Source organism: Bemisia tabaci, chromosome 6, assembly GCF_918797505.1.
Source record: "Bemisia tabaci chromosome 6, PGI_BMITA_v3".
NCBI classification, from domain to species: domain Eukaryota; kingdom Metazoa; phylum Arthropoda; class Insecta; order Hemiptera; family Aleyrodidae; genus Bemisia; species Bemisia tabaci.
This window is the reverse complement of record NC_092798.1, coordinates 38,625,047-38,642,494: the sequence shown is the minus strand read 5'-3', so window position 1 is coordinate 38,642,494 and position 17,448 is coordinate 38,625,047. Positions and strand designations below refer to the sequence as shown.

At 41.2% G+C, this 17,448-nt stretch overlaps 2 protein-coding genes across 4 annotated transcripts in view; one reads left to right on the top strand and one right to left on the bottom strand.

Annotated features, from left to right (window-relative positions):
* Nucleotides 1-17,448, top strand: part of Sema1a (semaphorin 1a) — a 583,530-nt gene that overhangs the window by 441,490 nt on the left and 124,592 nt on the right. The gene's annotated exons all lie outside the window — the stretch shown is intronic.
* Nucleotides 2,916-7,356, bottom strand: LOC140224784 (uncharacterized). Its single transcript, XM_072301437.1, has one exon. The coding sequence runs from the start codon at nucleotides 6,382-6,384 to the stop codon at nucleotides 4,018-4,020; it is 2,367 nt and encodes a 788-aa protein (XP_072157538.1). The 5' UTR covers nucleotides 6,385-7,356; the 3' UTR covers nucleotides 2,916-4,017.

The following is a 17,448-nucleotide window of genomic DNA, read 5'->3' as shown; positions in this document are numbered from 1 at the left end:
TATGGGACCGGTATACACGATTTTTGGATATAGATTTAAAAGTGCATCGTGAAGAAAGTATGAGACACAAAATTGAAAAAAAAAAGAGAAAAAAATCGGTCATCAGGGATGTTTTTTAACAACTAATCCCAGAAATCCCAAGCCATGTCAAGTTGACCCGATTATCTCTGTTGGGGAAGTTGCGGTGCCGGTACATACCAACTCTAGAGATACGTCTACAAATACATCCTAAATTAAGAATCAGACATAAAATTGAAAAAAAGAGAAAAAAATCGAGTGTTAACACAACCGAAAATAAAAGAGTCGTGCTCGGTCCTCGTTTTTTAACTTACCCCGAATATAAGCGACACACCATAAACAGCATAGAGCGGAGCGTCGCGAATCACGCCTCACGACAACGCGCCTTCAATTTTGCGCATACAACATGGACATCCATCAAGCTCGAATAGTTGTATCTCTGCGCCGTCATCAACGCGCGTTCGTCCTTGATATCCCCACAGAATGGTGTTTACCTAGCACTATTCTACGACCATCCTGTCACTATTGGGACTCATCATAATATTTTTTGCTAATTGAAAAACTACACCCTACATGAAAATAAAGTTCTGCAACGAGTGAATATCCCTCCACCCTAATAATTTAACCGTGAACTCCTATTATACCATTTTAGTCTATAGCCAACAGTGCTCCCAATTGAATCAATGAGAACGAAACACACCAACTCGGTGCTCAAAAATGCCCAATTTCCATTAAAGAGAGTGAGTTTTCACAAAGGTCATCAAAGTTAATGCATCCGTTCCGACTAGGACCTTAAAAGTGTCCTTAAATACTTGTCTTTCAGCACCAAAAAACTTTTTCTTGTACTAACTTCGTCAACTGCTAAGCAGCTTTGCGTGTGTCTTGATTATTTTCATTTTTTTTGAGTTGGTGTGTTTTTGTTCTCACTGATTCAATTCTCGGAACTAGCTCCAAATTCCGGATTTTTTTAGATTTTCCTAAATTTTTCCCGGAACTTTTGTAATTTCCGAAATTTTCCGGAACTTTTTCAGAACTTTTGAAAAAATCTATAAGGAATCTCGGAACTTTTAACGGTCATGGAGTGAGAGAAATTGGAACAAAAACGTTCCGAATCCCAAAAATTTTGACAGACATGGAATGGGAGCACTGCTGGTCGCCATCGAATGCATGTCGGCACAAGTTGGCGTCTACGGCCCCCGATTCCGCGTTGCGAAAACGCTCTCTGGGTTTTTCTTACCATTCGTCTCTCGACTCGCGGCGACCTTACGGCTTTATTTGTTTTTCTTTCGTCCCGGTTTCATTTTTCCTCCATTGTTCCTCCTGCCCACGCGGAATAAATTAATATGCTGATCTGAATAAATTCTGGCACTGGAACTCGGATTCCAAGAACCGCCGCACCTTTGTTAGCGCCGCTCCTAGGTCGAAAGGGTTTGCCAGGCGAAAATGAATTATAACTTCTGAATCCCTCCTTTTTCTCATTACTCGCGAAAAAATATTAAGAGAGGAAAGTTCGATTCTGCTCCGTTGTTTCAGACTCATTTGTAGTCGCTTGTTCGCAACAAATGCGTCACTATTTCTGCTGATTTCGTTATTTTCCGAGTCCACACTTGAAGTTACAAGAAACCTGCTTTTGAAATTTCGAACTCTAGCTATAAATGTGTTTAAAATTAACATGTTGCCGTTTTTTGAAGGTAAACTGAGAAATTTTAATATTAATTTTGCGTCCTTAATCAGATTACTGAAACTCAATGGGCAGCATGTCTATTGTCAATGGCTTTCATCTACAAATAAAATTGCAATATAGGAATTAGTCGATTGAAATAACTTGACGGAGAAGGATATGGTTTTAATTATTATTTCGCATGCAGCCGATCGTTGAGTTGAAACTCGATCGATAGCACATAAAGCTTTAAAGAAGAGCTTGTTCAGTCAAAAGCTAGGAATACTGCATAGCATCAATTTATACTTATGAAGGAATTTTTTTTTTAATGTACTGCTGCATGCCGTGCCAGGTAAAAACGTTGAATGAACATTTTAGGAATCATTGCTGCAGATACAGAACAAATTTTCTTGCGATTTAGTGCTTACGTTATCACATAATTTAATTCACATTTACTCAAAAATATCTGAAAATTGTAAAGAAAAATGTGCATAACTTTTCTCGAAAAAAATTACTTTGATTTCGCAACGTCCGAATGTTTACAATGCGTTTTCTTAACACGGCATAATAGTTGAGTGCTGTCACACAAGCGCAGGAACGTCTAGGCGCAGAGAAGCAACTAAACACGCACTGGAGTGGTTCTGTGGTATACCCACCGAAGTGAAGGCGCTTGATCGGCGGTCATCGTTTTTGCCGCTGTCCTAACGTTTATTTGCTGCTCTCTCCTTCATTATTGTTATGTTATGTTAATGTTTGTGAATCGCAAAATTGTTAGAGATCTGCTAACTTATTAGTGGAGCCTTTGAGCAGTTCTTCACGTTAGTTTTTTTTAATAATTACCTTCTTTTTATCCAAAAATTCTAGTATGTATCAAAAAGGAGCAACTATACTTTCATTGTAATGATTCTCTCGAGTTTTGCGCTCCTCTTGTGATGTTTTTTTTTTTACCAATTAAATCGCTGAAAGCTGCATACAATTTCAAGAGTAAGTGAAGAAACACCAGAATATCCTCGAAAATTATGATGTATGTTTTGTTTTAACGCTACAAGTAATCATATTGAAGAGATTATTTGTCCAATTTTGTAAAAAAATATTTAGTTACTTCCTTTTAATTATTATTTTCTTTTAAAATTTCTTCTGATTCTGTTGTGTTGACTTTTTATAATTTGATATAAGGTGATAATTCAGTAGGTAAAACTAAAAGTGATTTAAGATCAATTAATTATATTTGATTATTATCTTCAACTCCTTGCGAATGTGGCACAAAAGGTACAAAATATAAATAAAAAAGTTTTATCAAAAATTCAATTTTTATTTTGTGAGCTAAATCATTTAATAATGTTGTTGCACACAATATCATACTGATGATGCAAATAGAAAACAACCCGTATCCTTTCTTAAAATAGCATATACATTTTTCCAAAAAAATTATTTATAGGATTTTATATTTAGTAAGAAATGATTTTTTAACAGAAGAGATCCAGAATTTACAAAGTGGTTTTCACCAGCTTTGATCCGAAAGAAATCACATCACAGCCGCAACTGAATGAAATAATGCAGTTTAGTATAAAAATCCTTGTAGTCATCTTCGTGAACTCAATGGAGTAGTTGCGCTAGTCACAAAATCGTGTTTTGATGCTTGATTCTTACCAATCAGTTGAAAAAAAGAGGAGCCGTCCGCGATATCGCGCTTTGAAAAATTCGGTCCATGCAGTCATCCACCGCCGTAATACACCCCTGGTTCCCTTCATGTTGCCTCTATGCGAGTTTTACGTTGCGTAACCAGTGAAAGTGTGCATCTTTCTGAAGAGTGAAAGCAAGGTGGAAGAAACCAAGGGTGCCACTACCGCGGTGGATGACATCATTAGTCGAATTTTCCAAGGCGCGATATCTCAGTTAATATCGAACGTAGAAAGTTGCTGTTTGGACACATCTTATTATTTTCAACTGATCAAACATTAAAACACGATTCTGTGACCAACGTGACTGACCCATTTTTGGGCGTACCGGGCATTTTTAATACATGCAGCTCGAGTCCCTTTATACTGAGAGTAAAGACAATGCGAATCCACATCTGATTGGTTCCCGTATTTTAGGTCTTCACAGTGTCACAAACGGGAATGCAGATTACATTTTCATCAATTGCAAAGATTATAAACTGGAATGGACCGGGGAATGTGGGGTACGACAAGGAACAAATGGAATGAGAGAGGGAACGGAGACAGGAATTCGGGAATGGGTTGATCAAAGACTACAAAAAAAGTCCGATTTGTGTAAACTTCTTCCCCGTTTGTGACATCCATAAGCCGCGTTGTCTCAACTCTCTCTATAAAGGGACTCTACTTGCAGCCAATGCTCAGCTTATAACGCGCGTCTCTGTTCGCCGGGAGCTTGACATCGTCGAAACGTGACGACAGCCCCCGCCAAACGGGATCACGCTCATGCTCGAACACAAACCGCTTCAAGTCCCGGTCACCGAGGCAATCGACCACCCTTTCACTAACCTCGAACGGAATCCGAACCCCCTCGGATGACGTCATCGTCTCGCAGGACTCCCAGTTGAACATCAAGTGGCAGATCCGGCACGCGGAGTCCACCAACCGGCGCCGGTTGTCCCCCTCGAGGACACGCCCCCACAGCATGAGCCAGTACAGGGGGAACTCGTCGTACCAGCTCATGACTCTCCGGTAAGATTTCTGGAACGATTCCTTCCGGCATAGCTCGACCAGTTGATCCGGAGAGAGAAACAGCAACTCCAGGAAATTATATTTCCGATTTAGGATAACACGCTTTAATTTCAAGACTTCCACCTCGCATTTCTCTCGCAGAGCAGGCGAGAACCTCTCCGCGCGGGTGACTAGCTTGTTCAGATGCATAGCTTTCCCGGAGTTATCCTTCAGAACAGGGTTCGATAGAAGGCCGGCCGCCTGTAATTTCACCACATACTGCCCTAAGATGTTCATCGGCGTGGATTCCAGGGATTTAGACTTGTGATAATGCTCATCGTGGAATCGGATCCTGTGCTGAAGGAGGTGGATCAAATCGGGTTCCCTGATGAATCCGATCTCTAAGGCTGCTTCTAAACCCTCTGGGGAGTATGTAAACTTACGACCGCAGTTTGCTGTCGATGCACCGGCGAGGGTGGAGAAGTCAGCGCCGTGCACTCGAAGTGTCATCAGGATATGCGCTGTTTTGGAGTACGACACCTCGGGCCTGGTTCTCCCGTCGCGTTCGCTCAGCACGACGATCGTGACAGCCGAGTAAAAGTCACGTTCCAGGATCTCGATGTCGGCGCCGTGGTTTAGGAGTATCTCGACGACTTCTTTGCGACCGTAGTCGACCGCATCGTGTAGGGGTGTGATGACTCCTGTGCCATCGACGTCTGCGCCGTAGTGGAGGAGAACGTGAACGACGTCCCCTTTGCCCATCCTGCAAGCGCTCTCGAAGGCCGTTTGGATGTGCCTTTCGGAGATGGGACAAATTCCAGTGTCCAAAGGGAATGGGGTCGTCCTAGATTTTACTCGGCTTACTTGGAGTCTATTCTGGTGTGGCCCCTCGGAATTTCTATCGCAGCAACTCGCGCTCTCACTTTTAGTCGCGGTGACCAACGCGATATCTAGCATTAATTTCACGCCCTGCGCATCGCCTTTCTCTACGAATAGCTGTAGAAGCGACGGCATTTTATCGAAGTACTCCTGCAAGTCGAAGTTAGCGCCGTGTTGTATCAGCAAGTCCGCGACCCCGGAATGTCCGCCCTCCAATGCGAATTTTAAGGGGGTCGTTTCGTTATTATCGCTCTCGTCAACTGTAGCTCCGTTTCGGAGCAGGATCTCCGTGCCCCTTGTCCATCCGTTCGTGGCTGCGTAGTGGAGTGGTGTCCGACCGAAAATGTCCGTGCAGTTCAGGTCCGCGCCGTAGCGTATCAGCAAGTCAACCACCATCTCCGCCGCTATCTTAGTTGCCAAGTGCAAAGGCGTTGAACGAATTTCGCTGTCGCGAATGTTCGCCGTGACACCGCTCTCCAGGAGGACTTTAACAATCCTCGCTTCTCCCATCTTCGAGGCGACGTACAAGAGAGGCTCGGCCACACGTGCTTTTTTGTTGGTGACGTGCTTCATCAAGAATTCAATCGTTGTTTTATCTCGCGGGTCCTCGTTAAGTAACATCAAGGGTCCTAAGTCTCGCACCGCGAATGTTCTTCGGCTTTTTTTTCTGCAGGCAAGAAGGCGGAGCTCTATTATCCTCGTTTGGGTTATTGGTATCTGGATCAGTACAAATTTATTTGGAATTGAGAAGAAACTGCTTGATTGAAATTGTTGACCACATTTTCCTTCCATTCGAAAATGGTCTTTGGCAAGTAAATCATGGAACCCACAAGAACAATTTTCTTCCCCGGTCTCCAGAAGAAATGACCCACCCTTGTCTAGTTCCCCGCTGATGGTCAAGTCGTAGATAACGTGGGAGAGTGGGTTGGTGAAGTCGGAGCTTAGTATGTATTGGATAATTTTTTGCCTAGATATGGTGGCCTCGCAAGTCTGTTGTCGACTCTCTTCAGGCACACCACCGTTGAGGTACAATTTTGCGGTTTTCCAATCGCCAGCAATGCAACATTGACAGATTTTCTTTAAGCGCTCTCGAGGTGTCAGCGGTGAAATCGTAGCTTCTTCATCTCTGATAGGCATATTTTCCAGCTGGTAGCCATCCATTTTTCCAACCGCCTATACTTTTTCCAGTACAAATTTATGGAACAACATCGTCCTCGCCTTGCTTATTTATATTTGAAACGTTTCATTTTTGTTTTGTTTATTTTACTTTATTTTCTAATCTATTTTTGCAAGTCCATCTTGAAGCTAGTACGTACCACTCTGTTCATGAACGTAATTTTGCGTAGGAGGATTATCTAAAAAATCATCGGTGCATTTTCCTCCAACTGTCCAATTTGATTAAAATGATTTTACACTGGGGATATGATTTTTTTATAAATTTTTCATAGCAAAGCAGCCTTGTTTCTGGATCTTCAAAACGCAATGTTGGAGCCAGAACTCAAAGAACATTCACAAATGTTAAATTCGAGAATGTTTCTTGAATATTGAATTATTCACCCTCTTTATTGATTTAGCATCCAGCTATAACAAATTGAAAAGCTGAATTAACGTATATTACACATTCAAATTATTTCAAATTAACTGTAACGAAGTCAATTTTTAAGGTCTCACGTTGTCATAGGTTAGTCCCGTCGTAAAAAGGGTTTATGAAAGTCATTATTTATCACGTTGCATGGACGGCATTTCACCAAAAAATATATTTTAGTATATTACCACTAGAGAGAACCTCGTAACAGAACTTTCGCACGCACATGAATATCAACGATTATATTTATATTTCACCACTCTTCCAACTTTCGAACAATTTGAAGGAGTGATTTCCCGGTTAACACACGCACCACAATCGCGCCGCAGTCTAAGAGAAACTTCGAGAGATCTTGAGCTTGACTAATCATTAAATTCTTCGTGATGTAGAACTGGAGTCGAGCGAATATAGATAAGATAAAGTTGAATTTAATTTGGCTAGTGGGTACTCTTGGATATCAACAATGTTAGAATTAATGGGCATGCTATTATACAAACATATTTGCAGATCATCATTGCACTCTTAAAGGATGCCATGAAGTGATTTCAGCGCGAGATTGAGCTTATCGATGGCTCTATGACGTAAGATTGTTCATGACGCAAGATGAAGGAATTTAACTCCCGACCCCATAAAAAAAAGAAAAAAAGAAACTTGTCGGTGCATTTACTTTCAATTGAATCAGTTCGACAAATGTATTTCATGGTGACTGAAAGATAACAGCAACATTTCTACGGTTTTGAGGAGAACATTTTACAGCTCAAAAATTACATTGTGCCTTGGGGCGCCTGAAAAGTTCAAATTAATCTCGTAGAGATAAAAATTCCGTTTCCTATGGCTTATTCCTTTTTGTTTCAAAACTAACAAATCAAGTTTTGCTCAAAATCACCATTCCTCAATTTGTGAAGCAAATGTTATTTGCCGTCTCCATTCAACGGAGATTTCCATTCTCTTGTAGTTTCCATAATTGGACTTCATTTCGCAATTAAGAACTACAATTCCCGGCTCAACTCCGGAACAACGTATGCATCACTAGTTTTCCTATGCGCACATAAGTGGGTTCACAAATGAGCCGGAAACTGTAGTTCGTAATTGTAAAATGTACTCCTATCAGCATACATAATTAAATATAGTCTGCGAAATACGCAACCGACGTCTTTATTTCCTGTGGTTCAAGGCTGTGTTTTTGGGGAACCAGATTAAACGCACGGCAAATGTACGTTCTAATAGACTGCAAACTTCGACTGAAGTTGGTAACGCTTGCAAAACGGAAAAGAATATAGTCCCATCCTCTTTTCTCACGTCGTCCCCTCAATTGGTTTGTTCTCTTGAGATGGGGACCCGGCACAGAACGAGGTAAAGTGAAGTGCTCGCACGGATAAAAGTTCGAGTGTAAATTTGAAAGTGTTTTCCAAGAGTTTCATTTTTGCCACTGCTGCTTGCCGAAAGGTTGTCCAATTTCCGCGATCGCAGTTAATCGCGTAACATTTTTCCGCGAAAATCGGCGACGCCCCCTCGATTATGCATCGCGCCTTCGGAGCGGTGGCTACTATTAGTTCATGCAGCGAAAATAAAGTGTTGAAGCATTTACCCGCCCACCTACCCCGCGCTGCGTCTTATTTAAATGAAGGAGCGGAAAAAATAGAAAATAAATAAAAACGTAATTTCCGCATAATGCATACATAAATAGCCACGTTTTTCTTTCTGCTCCTTCTGAAAGGAGAAGTGATTCCGGTTGGTGGATTCGCCAGGTGGACTGGATAGCCAGATTGTAAAATAAAGTTTATCTTTCTCGCTCTTAGGGATGTAGACCAAGATAATATTGCTGCCCGATGGCATCAATGGTTACTGATTACCAAGGTGAATTTATCATTTTCTGTGTCAAATCGTCGTGTATTTCGTGCCTTTCCGAACGATAAGCAGAATATGAGGGACTCAATTCGATTGCCAAGAATTACTATTGTCTTGTTGGAGTATCCTGAGAGTATAATTAAGATATAATTCATGTAAATACTGTCATCATATAGTTGTTTTCTAATTTTTCGATATTTTGCAAGCCATTATAGGAATCACCGGCAGTCTGCTAGTAGTTCACGTGTTGTTTCGATACATCGCAATAATGTGTTCAAGAGCATATTTCGACTCGGAACGCCTTCATTTCTTGTGATACTCTACGCTTTCTCACGGAGTTAGTTTAGCTGCCTGTCCGAGCTGAACCCAACTAAGGTCATAGATTTCCCTGCAAACTCTTCTGAGTGAGCCTGTCATAATCAGGTCTTTACGAGGAAAGAAGTGTCTATCCCTATTTAAGGCAAATTAATCAATACTGTAATTTTATTCCTCTATTTCTGAATTTTATGTTTCTGTATTCAACAGGGGCCTTAAAATTATCTGCGACTGCTAATTTCCTGCTATAGCTACTTATAGCTCATGCAAAGAAAAAAGAAGTATTTGACCAAACCCCAACCTCTGCGCCAAACATGGATAGAGATAATACCAGACTACTTTTTCCAATGCGGAACTGCCATTTCTCGCTCATCTATAAAAGCAAGAGACAGCATAGGGAAATTAATGGCTTGCACGTTAGGTTTCTAAAATTACTTATAAATAGTAATTCTTCATTCCTGCATGCAGTCAATTTAATTGTCCTTGGAGATGACGTCACTTACAACGTTAGTATAGGAAACATGGTATCCTCCAGGTTTGACACTTCGACAAAATATGAAAGTTTGGGGAGTCAGAGAGTTCATATATATGGTGGTTTTCGCCTTTTAGTAAGGGTGCTTACTCCGTAGCCAGGATTTCACGCTTATGGACGAAGATAGAGTGAGGGGGTTGGTTTGGATAACCCAAGCGACTGAGGAGTAGGCAAACCGCATTACGACCCTGCATGCAAGTGTCAAAACAGCACATGTCTGTCTTCACCCAGTGTCTTACATTGTCTTCGCAGATGGTAGCGAAACGGCGCCCATCGATGGGCCTTTGAGCAACGCAAAGTGTAACAGTCAACTTACCTTAATGCGATAATAACGTGGAACAAGCGATGAGTATCAGAAAAATTGCCAAAAACGGGCGTCTCGGAACTTTGTCAAATTGTCACGTAGTATCAACACGATAAAGTCGCATCGTCTCCACCCGAGTGAAGCGACAATCAAAGGGAGCTTAAAATGTCGGGCATGGGGCGCTTTCGTCGTAAATCGTTCTCAATCGTCATCGCACGGCTCAGAATATTGCAGACAGAGCAATGTTGCCGCGTTGTGGAGTATCGTCATGGTTTTGACCGGAGAGGAAATGCTGGGTTTTTCTAAAGCACTGGAAAAAAAAACACATTGGATCTAGAGTCCAGACTCTTGAAAACATTGACAAGAAAAAATACTCTTGATTCAATCGGATTTGTTTGAATCAAACGAAATCCACTTAAATTAAGATGCTTGGTTCTTGATTTAAGCTAGATTCTGATTGAATCAAGAGTACTTTTTCTTGTCGATGTTATTAAGAGTTTGGACTCTAGATCCAATGTGTTTTTTTTTTTTCCATTGAGTCCCTTTATACTGAGAGTCAAGACAATGTGAGTTGTAAATTGTGAGACAGTAAAGGGCTCAAATCTTCACTTCTCAGGTCTCGACGGAATCATTTTTTCGTAGGAACATTTTCGTTAAATATACAACGCAGGGGCACGCAATTGAAGTCTGGAAAAAATTTAATGTAAAAAATATACAGTCTTCTCGCAATACATACGTACATCTACCGTAGCATAACATTCAGGTCTTTTTCTTCTTCTCTGAAAATCATATCCGTGTATCACGAACGAGACACTCAATGTTACGTTATTTCAAATAGAACATAGAAACACGGAACAACGTGAGGGCTAAAATTTCAAAGAAATTATCATAACGTAGAAGCAAAAATAATTGAGAGCCACAAACCTTGAAATATTGCTTTTTTTCAACCATGCAATAATTACCAGATCAAAAATGTGGTTTTTCGGATCGTATCGTCCTATAATTTTCTATACTTTATCTTTACTTCACCGATTCACAATATGGCTAGCAACCAGCCGAAAATTGTTTGGTTTATTCTTTGAAATTTTAGCATTTCTCCCCGTTGTTTCGTGTTTTTTCCCCAACTTTTTATTGTGAACAAGCCTCAAATCTGCGCTTCCCCGATCAATTTATCTCCCTTCAACCTTTTTTTCCTGAGTCGACAACGTTGGGACACTTCGGTTTGTCGACGCTGATCTCTCGATGCTGTACGCACGGCTCCAAATTTGGTATGAATGGCACGGTTCTAAGAGATGGAGGGGATGTAGGGGGCGGGGGGCTGGTCGGAAGTCCCGATGGGGTTCCGCTCGGGCGGGGAGGTTTCAACCGGTGGCGGCGTGCTAATTGTCAAAGCGGTGCGTTGTGCGATTCGAAAAACGTGACGTAACTCGATAAATGAATCCGCCAACTTCGTCGAAAGAGCTTCGGCTTCCGCGGTCGACCCGGTATCGAAGGGTGGTATCCTCCTTTGCAAAGGCCTTTGCCCTCGTTTTGGGATATCGGTATCGTTGCCTGAACACACTGGAACAAAATCTTACATTACTTAAGTTATTTACCGGTTCATTTTGTAACTCTAGCTGCTTGCCTTTCTACTTTTGAATGGTGTAGTTAATACTCTATTAAGTACTTCACTGGTAAAAAAACCACATTGGATCTAGAGTCCAGACTCTTCAAAACATCGACAAGAAAAAGTACTCTTGGTTCATTCAGAATCTAGCCTAAATCAAGAACCAAGCCTCTTAATTTAAGCGGATTTCGTTTTGATTCAAGCAAAAATCCGATTGAATCAAGAATATTTTTTCTTGTCAATGTTTTTAAGAGTCTAGACTCTAGATCCAATGTGTTTTTTTCCCCCAGTGTAATCTGCTAAAGTACATGTGTTTAAATGGAAAATGCCGCCAGATGACGTCAAAAGGCGGCAAAATTTCTCACTTTTAAACGTACTTTTCTCCAATTTCCCATGTCAGAAAAAAATTATGAAAAATAATGCGAACTCAGCTCATTAGGCACTCTCAGATGAAGCAATACAATTCTTGTGTGCAAATTCTCCGAATCGAGTGTCAATATAGCCGAAGATATGAGAGACGGAATCGGGCCTCTCCTTTGAACTTTTCCCCAATCATTGGTAGCGTCTAGAGTAGAGCGGAGCATTGAGCAGTTTATGCCTCGCGCCATCGCGCCTTCAATTTTTGCAGATGCAACAAGGACATCCATCGAGTACGAATAGTTGTATCTTCGCGCCGTCATCGACGCGCGTCGTTTCCCTTTCTCTGTTTTCATATGAGTAGCGTGGCGTGTTTTGCGAAATATCGATTGATCTGCCATTTAATCTCTGACTCTAGATCCAATGTGTTTTTTTTCCAGTGTTGGAAAAGAGCATAAGCTAATATCAGGCTGTGATTTGGATGTGTTGTTATGGAGAATCAGAGACACCGATCAATTAAAAAATCACTGCATGTGATTCTCTCTTGTGCTCTGGCGGGAAGACGCTATTATATGTAAACTCGACGAAACCAATAAAGTTGACCTAACACTTGATTATTTTTGCTGAATGTTTTGACTTTTTATTTTACTTTTTAACCAACAAACTGAATTTTTTGTATGTTACAGGTAAGTTGGAGTTATATGAACCATCGCGTGTGATTTTTGCTGTGACAGCTAAGTGTGCAGTGTCTCAATATTTCATATGAAATTTTTCATTACTGTCTTGCGCTCATTTCGTCGCCTCCCTGACACAAGAGCGTAACTACACTCTTCAATGAACCCTGTTTTCCATAAAATTCAACGTTTTTCTGGGCTCATCTCAATATGTAAAGTTATGTCCCTATGTCAGCCAAGCGACGATTTTGTGTGTGACAGTTCACGAGAAAAGAAGCTTTTTTATTGCATGAAGACAAATTTTGTTAAATTCGGTTGAGAAAACCAAAATTTGAGTTTTTGACAGAAAACTCTCTCTGGGGCCTGTACACGGAGAAAAAAATCTCGTGCGTAGGACTCGAAGTTTAGGTCATATAGTTCTCTGAAGTTTGCAGATTGAGCATCTGAACACTTAAGGTCTAGCTGTCGAGGTTCGGATCACACATCTGAAACTTCAGTTCTTACATCTGAAGTACTTCAGATGGGAGAACCGAAGTTCTTCGGATGTTAAAACCGAAGGACTTCACACGTAAGAACTGAAGTTTCAGATGTGTGATCCAAACCTCAGCAGCTGGACCTTAAGTGTTTAGATGCTCGATCCAAAAACTTCAGAGATCCATATGACCTTAACTTCGGGTCCCACGCACGAAGTTTATTTCTCCGTGTAAGAACACGTTAAGAGATGTTTACGATCGTACGAGTAGGATCTATTCTAAACATTTGAGGATCCAGCAAATCGGCAACATTGTTTCTCTTTATTTAAACCTATGGAAATGTATCGATTCCTAGAGGGGCCAGGTGCTCCGACAAGAATCGATTATAGATTTAAATGGAGGGAATCCGGTGTCACCAAATTGTTGGATCCGCCTCTGAGCTTCAAGTATTGATTATGAACCCTTGCACAGTAACTTTCACCCTTAAGTTACGCTTTTCGATCCGCAGATCGTCTTATTTCTAGTTTGGGTTTAGGGATTTTTATCTTGGAATATTGTTAAAACAAAACCTCAAAACAACCGCAACCCTTCGACAAAAAAAAATAAGGATGGAAATTATAAATCACTGCAATCGACATGCGTGGTTTCCAAGTTGGATTCAAGCGCAGTGGGCGTGGCGTGGTGTGCGATATATCGATTGATCGGTCATTTAAACCTATGGAAAAGAATCGATTAAACAGGGTGTTCGCAGCGAACACCCTTAATAATCGATTATTTACCACAGCTTCAAATGGGGAAATATCGATAGATCGCAAAGCACGCCACGCCACTGGATTCAAGTGCTCTCCTTCGTGGGTTGGGCAACTCGGCAATCCCAGCAAGCCGAACGAAAGTTAATTTCGGTTCGCTTTTTTCAGAGCCCAGCTTCCGGAGTCGCTCTAACTAGTTCCAGCTCTAGTTAAATAAAATTTAAGTAAACTTTATGCCGTAATGATGAAAGGGTTGTTGCGCAGGGAATAGTGCATTCAATTCCGAATTTGAAAGTTCTAGTCCTCTCGTCGAGTTGAAATAGCAACGTTGGAAAGTCGTTCGTGAAATGAAACACTTTTCGACTCCTTTGTCGTGGACATCATTAGAAAACAACAGACGTGGCACCAGACGAACTTCAGTCGTTTCAGAAGCTGAGCGCTTGACGAATTGGACCTCATCTGCGAGGAATTTCAGCATTTTCATTTGTATAATGACCAAGTTCTTCACTCGGTAACCGTTTTCAACGAATTTGGGTACTATTAACAGTAAAGTTAAAACTTCCTATTCAAGAAAACATTGTCTGTAAAGAACTTGAGCTGAATCCAATCGTTACTCTCTTATTCTTGATTATTTCGATCATGTTATAATTTCATATTAATAGAGTGGAATTGTATCTTTGAAGCGCGGCCTACTACTCATCGAAGGAAAATCTAAGAAGTTCAACTAAAAGAAAACCCAGTATTATCTTAAACCTATCCCACAATTTATGCCCCAAGCACTTGATTTGCTAATTTACGTACATTGAAGTCGCTTTCACAACGCTCTCTGACGTTCTGCAACACCGAAACGCTACATGGGCAACTGATAACGCAACATCTCTTCGCCAACGCCCTGGCGATTTGCAAATTTACAACCTTATTTTGGAGCTTTAGAATATAAGTAATAACAAATGAATCAATAAGAACGAAAACACACCAACTCGGTAACTCGAAAATGCTCAATTTCCATTAACGACAGTCAATTTACACGAAGGTCATTGAAGTTAGTGCATCTGCTCCAACGTGGACCTTTAAAGTGTCCATAAGTCTTTGTCATTTGGCAGCAAAAATCTTTTTCTTAAACTAACTTCTCCACCTATTCTGCTATTTGTGTAAGTCTCGATTATTTTCATTTTTCCGAGTTGGTGTGATTTCGTTCCTACTGATTCAAATAACAAAGCTAGTTTGAATTCTGCAGAGAGACGGTTATTACACTGCGTTTTCATCTCCAAAAATACCCCTTTTTATATAGGTCTCAAGTTAAAATCGGTTTTCCTGGAGCGACAAAACGTTTTGACCAGCGAGGGAGATGATGGCCTGCGAAACCCGGGCAGTTTTAACGTCGGGCCAACTAATGTTCGCATTTATATCCAGCCGCGAGGCAGGCCGATGCCAGTACATAGTGGGTAAATTACATCTGAATGTGTTATCGTGTCACAAAATAGCGCTGCGGTGTCAAGAGGCCGTCACATTTTATCACCACTTTAATAAAATGCCGTGCCCACTAATTTCATTGCGTGAAGCGACGCGTTGCGGTCGGAGGCGCTCTGTAACGTACTCTGGGGGACTCTTCCATTTTCCTCGTTCGAATGGTCCCGTTGTCAAAATCTCGTATGTCTATCTTCTGATGAGCCCTGATATGTGAGAGCTCTCGTGGGGTTCAGAGCTCATCGGAAAACCGACTCGGAAGCTTTCAACATTAGCTGATTTGGTCGTTCGAAGCGAAATGTATGAAGTTGCTAGGCAGTCGAGAAGGCTTGGTGTAAGCAATTTTCATGCGTTAATGGAAACCGATTTTCCTTATTGGGAAATGAGAGAACGGAAACTTTTATTCATGTTTGGTAAAATGTTGCTAGGTCTCGGAGTCAATACAGTATTTTGAAATTTTAAAACAAGGATTCAGCGTAAGTCGTCGAATTGTCATGTCGAATTAACCGGAGTCAACAACAGAATTTATTTGTACTTTTCTACCAAAAAAGTTACCGACCTTCTGCCTTGACTCTTTATGACTGTATTCTCTACTATCCGAAAGAAATTCACTAAAAGTTTCAAGGTGTCCTGCTCCTCAATGTTCAATGTCCATGTTTAAAAATGAGAGGTGGGAGGAAATCAGACAGCGTGAAATGCAGTCGGGCCGATTCTAGTTATATCCGTCCAATCAGAGGCGGACCCAGCAATTTGGCAACACCAGATTCCTCCCATTTGAACCTATGTTAAATAATCGATTCTTGTCGGAGCACCTGGCCTCTCCAAGAATCGATACATTTCCAAAGGTTTAAATGGAGAAAAACGATGTTGCCGAATTGCTGGATCTGCTTTTGCGTCCAACATGACTAAATTTTGCAATTCGCAACTACAATATCTGACTCATCCATGAAATGGTCTATAATCACAGTGAAACTAATGGCATTTGTGTCGTTTCTTAAATGAGCCAAAAATAGTAGTTACTATTTCATAATTTAGTCCATTTGTATCGTAGTAAACGAGATCGACATTAATGCACCAGTGTGATCAATTTTTATAACAACGCTCCTTGTTCAGGTGCCAATTTTGTAATTTTTAAATCGGCATCGTTCGTGTTATATTTTCGCGAAGCCCCCCCCCCCCCCCCCTTCAAAACACGACTCGCCAAAACTTTTCGGGTTGACTGTACTATAATTGGGCACGGGGGTGGGGGTGGATTATGAGCGAGACCGAACGGCGCCGAACGAATGGGGGAGGGAGGGAGGGGGCTGGATCCGCGTCATGCTGGAGGCCTCGTGATCAATCATAAGATTGTCACTGGGGACTGCCTCTGACCCCCGGTGCCCCGCAACGAAACCGACGTATCTACGCAAGGGTTCCGGTAGGTTTACGCGGTTTTGGCTCGGCAGGGCATTGTTGCCCCCTGTACCCCCTTTCTCTACACCCCCTCCCGTCGAACGCGGACCGCAACCGAATCTCGCAGCCCTCTACCATGAATTTTGCACGAGGCTACTCCGGTCTGTCCCAGGCTCTGTTGCCCGACCGATTTCTTGTTGTGGGGTAATGGAGTTATGGACTTACGTTGGACTAACCTTGAACTTAGGGTAGAGTGACGAGTTCTTGAAAACTCGTCGAAAACCTGGAAATGTCAGGGAATTTTGCAGAGTAACCTTTAATTTTTTCTTCAATTAATTCACATAATTACGCACTGAAAAAAAAAAGATTCTTAAATTTGCCGCCAAGAAGTATTTTATTTAAATCAAGACTTTTGCTGCTTAATATGAACTACTTTTTTGCTTAACTCAAGCATTATTTTTCTTTTATCAAAAAAATTCAGCTTAAATCGAGATAAAAAAAAAATTGTTAGCGGCAATTCAAGAATCATCATGCTTGAACAAAGCACCTTTTTTTTCAGTGCGTTTTTTAAAGTTTCAAGGTCCCTCGCGCTGAAAATATCTTGCTAAGAGAATTGTTATCAGAAACCTGCAGAAAAAAGTATTCAGGAGTCATACGCAGTCAGGTAATTTTAAGTTCAAAAGCTCTGTAAAATTTGGAAATATTTTATTCAGAACCTCTAAAGATTCCAAGGATTATATGTTCAAGAACCCTAAAAAGTCAGCTAAAAGTTAGGGAATTTTGAAATCCAAGAAAACTTGTCATCTTGCGGGGTGTTCAAAGATATGGAAAACTTGCAGGTCCACGCGGAAAAGTCACAGGCACAAAACGACCATCAGATGCGGCTCATACTGAATTGTACCGCTCTTTCGGAAACAACCCAA

Excerpts from the sequence above, each read along its gene's own strand:
- LOC140224784 (XM_072301437.1), bottom strand. The coding sequence starts at position 6,384 with ATGGATGGCTACCAGCTGGAAAATATGCCTATCAGAGATGAAGAAGCT.